A 5,654-nucleotide genomic window follows, 5' to 3' on the forward strand; every position below is an offset into this window, starting at 1 on the left:
TATATACATCATTTAAAGTGTTCAGGAAATTAAGTGGAACTGGGAAGATCCGGTCGCTTGCTAGAAGGGAAGCTGGCCGACGAAGTCAGGAACAGTGGCGGCTTGGCAGTCAAGGAATTTGGAACGCGTCCGAGAGCACGTCCGCCTGGGAGATGGAGCGATTGAATCAGCTCGTGTGCATTGCATTGTTACATCGCAGTGATTATACCGTGGTTGACGGTTATCCTATCTTTACAGGAATTATAAAATTGTACATAGCAGGACGATAATGATTTGAATTGAAGAATTGGGTTATTGTAAGTGCTGTTGTAGTTTTGTACGAGAGTAAAACAAGGGATTGATGAGGAGGGGTTGGGATTGGCCTGGTCGTAGCTCGGGGGCGTACAGAAAGCTGGGGGGAGGGGGGCTAAAAAGCAATCAGACATCGTGGCATTGGGAAGACAAAGAGGATGGGCGAGGGACGTGATTGCACGTATGCAATCTAGTCCCTCACTCAATAGCGGTCGATAAGCCGCCTTCTTATCGCTCTTTAATCAATACTCTCGTGGTGACTGTTCCCCTGAACTTCACTCATTGATTCCTCTACTCATGTTGAGGACTCGGTTTACAAGGCACTGGCTGCTTCGTCTCATCTACACTGTGCCCAACCACCACGCTGCAGGACAACTCACTCACTCACTCATCCTCTCATTTATACATCCACTCACTCACTCATCCACTCGCTGCTCACTCCCACTCATCCACCCACTCACCACACTGCAGGTCACAACACTTCCCTCCCTTCGTCTCTGTGCCCGTATTCGTGTAGCTTTGCTCAAATCAAGAATCGTCTGAGACTCGTAGCTTGTACAATTTTAGCGGTGTTGCTTGTTGCTGACCGCTTGGCATTCAGTGCCTTTGGGGGCTGTGCTCAGCTACGGTGTTTGAAAAAGAATAACACTCAGAAAAATTCCTGAATCCCACGGCCTTAAAAAATAACAATAATGTCAAAGGCGACGTTACCGGGCAGTAGCCCTTCTCCACATCACTTAAAAAAAAACGCACACGTGGTACGTGCGCACTTCTCGCCCGTAATGCGTCTGCTCGGTGGGTGCCGCTTTAATTCGCTTTAATTGTTAGCGAGCGCCTATCACGGTGGGGGGGGGGGCGGCGCCTTTGATGCGCGGTGGAGTCCCAGGGAAGGTGTGAGTCGGGAAATGGCCTCGTGGCGCCGGGCACCCGCCGGGAGAAGAGGATGAGGAGGCGCGGGTGAAGGGGGGCGGCGGGGGGTGGCCGGGATGGGGGAGGGAGGGGAGGTAATCGGGGGCGGGGAGGGGGGGCTCTGCGGGGGGTCACGACCACCACTTACCAGGGATAAACAGCGAGACATCGATACCAGCAGCAGGAGCAGCAGATGAGTAGCGATCCGATGGCCCGGCTCAGTGATTCTCAAGCGGTGTGTGTCCGCGAATCGCTCCTGCCGTGCGATGCGGCCTTCTCTACCTTCATATCGTGGTGTTTTTTCATCGTTTGTTGTTGTAACGTTTTGACCTGCCCCGACTGGATATTTGTAAAAAAAGGGCTTTATAGCTCATCGGATTCCTCCGGTATAAATAGATATTCTGATTCCGGTCTCCGTGGAACTGGTGTGGATGTGTACGACCTGTCGGCAACAAGTGCCCCTGGCGATTACAGTGTTTCGATATAACACCTACAATTATATATATCGGAATTGTCGCTAATAGGTTCAGTCATCGATCCTTTAAGAACAAAAATCAGCGCATTCGTCAATAAGACTCTGTGCGTGCCCTTGAAAGGAAAACGTTTCGGCCCTTCTTCAGCACACATATTTAATTTAAAATATCATTGATTTAAATATGATCGAACTACGAAGAAGGGCAATTGCCCGAAAACGTCGCCTTTATAAATACAGTATACATGATTTTCCTCGTAAGGCCACAGAGTGAATGTGTTTAGGTTGTGTTCACTGCATCTGTGCACCACTGCCAATGCAGCAGCAGCAGCAGCGGCGGTGCCGCTAAATAACCTGTCAATTATCGATTCGTTTTACTCCACCGTGTGTATCGTTGCTCATTTAACATCGCCTCCCGTCTCGTTTGGAGCCACCTTGTAACGTCGGCATACAGGACCCCAGCCGTGATACCCGACCCGGTACAGGCCCATACGCTCCTTCACCACCAACCCGCACTCGCAGGCATGGTTGAAGTATATGGTTAAACATCCCCCACAATACGACACCGCGTTGGGGAGCCATTGTATGTGTATACATTTTGAACGTCTTTCGCACCGTACAAGGCCAACCGTGCTGATCGGAGGTGCGGGGGAAGGGCAACACACTGAGCACAAAAGGCAGTTCTAAAGAAATTAGTTTTCAATCTAGATGATGATTTAAAAGTGGCTTGTTCTCAGCGGCTTCCTAGAAGGAAGATAATTCCAGGCGGCCGCAAAAGCGCATCTGAAAGCGCCGCGTGATGAAATGACCACCGTCTTTGTTTCGATGGCGAGCCAAAAGCCGCTGTTGTGAGGATGGCCGCACTTCACGTGATGGTTGATGCATCCAGTCGTGGATTGACTGAGAGCACCGACGGTAGAAACCGGCCCAGAGTTCGCTTCCTTTTAAAACATTCTGCTGCGTTGTATTTGTCAGGAACGCCAATCTGTTCTATAGACAGTATATATTTTGAATTTGTATTCAAATAAGATATTTCATTGACTGTATTTCATTGTCTTGTTTGTCATGTTTATTTTTTCTTTAAGTGAGACACTTCCTTTAAATACTTTCGGAAATCGAATTTACGGAACAAAGGATTCAAGTGCGCGCACGTGTGTACGTGTTCGGTCTGTTCCATCTCTCCTCCTCTCCGCCTTTGTCTCTCGAGACGAGGGTGAGGTGGGTCGTGGTGGCGGAGGAGGCAGAGGGAAGCCTTGGCCAGGAACACAAAGGAATGGCTAATTGCCGCCAGTTTACGTGGCGCTACGGTGGAATTAGAGGGGTCGCGTCAATGTTGTGATTACGAGCATTTGTTCTCGAAGGCCACCGGGTAGCACCCCCCCCCCCACCGGCTCTCCCCCACCTCCCTCCCTCCCTCCCAGACTCTACGGCGCCGCGCATTCATTGAGAGGCGATGGGAAATTGACAATCAGTCGGTATCAGCCTACCGGCAAATTTCTTTTGATCCGAGCCGATTAATTATACGCTAATCTAACGTGCTGCCCCCACCTTGTCTGCAATACCCCCCCACCACCACCACCTTCCCTTAAACCGCGCCTCACCCCTTTCCACGAGAGCCCACACCCCTCCCCCACCTCCTCCACCCCACGCCCCTGAAGGGTACATGAGCCCCGTTGCACACGGAAGCCGGCTCATTCGCTCTCCTGCAAGCGGCGAGGATCTGTCTGCTACCATGACGAAGAGCATGTTCTCCTCGGTGGAGTGGCTGGCGGGCATCAGCTGTGGAGAGAAGGAGCGGGGAGCGGTGGAGACGACGGCGGTGGCTGGGGAGCTGTCGCCATCCGCTTCCTTCTTGTCATCACCGTCACCGTCGTCGTCGTCTTACTATTCCTCATCATCTTCGTCGTCGCCGTCATCATTCTTCATCTCGTCGCAGTCATCGTTGGACGAACAGCGACGCGCAGGATCGACCTCGCCTGACTTTCGTCCCAACTCGTGCCCCAGCAGCCCAGGTGAGATGGACAACTGGCGCGTAGATCATCGTCATTAATTCATCGCTTACGTTGTTGTCTCGAGGATGGTCGGTGGAAATTGCTGAACCTACTTCGATGACATTCAAGGCGGGAGCGCACTGAGCGTGTGGGCCGCCTTCGTTGGTCTCTCACCTCCCCGAGTCTCAAGACTTATTTTAAGGAGGGTCCTGCATTGTCGGGACGTTTGGCCAAATTTCAGTTTTGCTTCGTTTGGGATTTAAACCGAACTACCCGTAGTACACCCCATTGCGCGTACACACATGTCCGCTGTACAGACGCGTCTACTTGCTGCACTGCCCTGTCACAACCACGCTGTGGAGTCTCGTGTCAAGTTGTGGGGGTCCCTTCACCCGGTAACGGGAGCTGCTCTCGCGCACGTGAGTGGCGAGTGCGCGTCTCGCGCGCCACGTGGATTTGTCGCGACTCCCAACTTCATCTCCATCTCCACCCTCTCTTCCCGCAGCAGGTTCCCAGCACTCGAGCAGAAGCAGTAGCCCGGCGCCCTGCAGCAGCAGCAGCGGCAGTAGCCCCGCAGCAGCAGCTACAAGCGGTGGCGTCACGGATGAGGAGGAGGGAGACGCGCCGCGCCACGGACCGCGCCGCGCCGCCGGCTTCTGTCGCCGCGCGCGCACCGCGTTCAGCAGCGCGCAGCTCGCGGAGCTCGAGAGCAGCTTCCGCCGCAGGAGATACCTGAGCGTGGCGGAGCGCGGGGAGCTGGGCCGCCAGCTCGGCATGAGCGACCTGCAGGTGAGGAGGCGGGCACGCGTCATCGTTGTCGTCGTCGTCACGACTTCGTACAGTCCACGTGGTAGCAGCACGTTAGCAGTGGATCATCTCTGCACGATGAGTTACCGTCGTGTCGCTCACCCCGGGGGGTTGCCGACAGACGGACAGGGCAAAATGCGTGTCTCCAACTTTAATTGGAAAGCGAGGCTGTATATGGAATGTACACCCAGTCTCCACTGTTGTGCCGTTCGTGGGGGTAGTTTGACCATACTTCACCACGCCGCTGGTCAGTGCGGTTTGGTGAAAGGAGAGCACCAAGAATCGGAAGGGATATCACTCTCCAATATGTTAGCCGTGGTCAGGAATCAAACTCAGGTAGCCAAATTGGTGGCGCAGTGCGCTCGCTCACCACTGCCCCACCACTACCCCCCTCCCCCCATCAAGACACAACAATTAAACAACACAAATCATATTTAGCATGGTGGCAGTGACCCTGAAAACAATAATCTAATGATGTGCCCCCACCCCGCCCCTCTGTAGGTGAAGACCTGGTTCCAGAACCGGCGCATGAAGCAGAAGCGGGAGGAGTTGGGGGCGCGGGGTGGGGGCGCGTTCCCCCACGTCCCCCCGCTGTACCCCCTCGCCCCGCCCCTCGCCTCGTGGTTGACGCCGCTGGGGGCTCTGGCCCCGCCCCTCTCCGCACCCCCCGCGTTCTCGGCCCCGCCCTGCTGCCCGTACCTGCTCCTCTACTAGGAGCCCGACTCGGACCAAAGTGCCGGGGTCAAAAGGGCAGCAATGGGAGCAGAACCCAAGATCGGACAGTGCTGCTGCTGCCGCTGCCGCCTGTCTGAGATCGGAGTAGATTGATGTAGACCAGGGGTCGGCAACCAACATAACAAGAAGAGCCATTCAGATTGAAATCGGTAAAAAAGGAACTATATTTCAAAGACCGCAATTCACGTGAATAACGTCAGGAAGCAATCCTTCGATGTAAATCAAAGGAGATGGGAGGGAGAATGGGGGGGGTAAATGTAAATACAGTATTGTGGGGGGGGGGGGGGGGCACACGGGAAAAGAGTTGGCAATGTATTGGGGGAGATGCACAGAGATGAAGATGGGGGGAGGGGAGATGTGTGGAGGAGATCGGGAGAGATGGAGGTGTCTGGTGGAATGGGAGTAGAAGAATAATGAGTGGCGTGACGTCACTCGAGCGACATAACGAC

The 5,654-nt window shown here is 54.1% G+C and overlaps 1 protein-coding gene across 1 annotated transcript; it reads left to right on the plus strand.

Annotated features, from left to right (window-relative positions):
* Window positions 1-3,404: 3,404 nt before the first annotated feature.
* LOC144721791 (barH-like 1 homeobox protein) lies at window positions 3,405-5,386 on the plus strand. The gene is made up of 4 exons (XM_078599713.1): window positions 3,405-3,505; window positions 3,677-3,684; window positions 4,169-4,452; window positions 4,972-5,386. The coding sequence occupies exons 1-4, from the start codon at window positions 3,405-3,407 to the stop codon at window positions 5,182-5,184; spliced, it is 606 nt and encodes a 201-aa protein (XP_078455839.1). The 3' UTR covers window positions 5,185-5,386.
* The last annotated feature ends 268 nt before the right edge of the window (window positions 5,387-5,654 follow it).

Source organism: Lampetra planeri, chromosome 12 (assembly GCF_965212315.1).
Source record: "Lampetra planeri chromosome 12, kcLamPlan1.2.h2, whole genome shotgun sequence".
Lineage (NCBI taxonomy): Eukaryota > Metazoa > Chordata > Hyperoartia > Petromyzontiformes > Petromyzontidae > Lampetra > Lampetra planeri.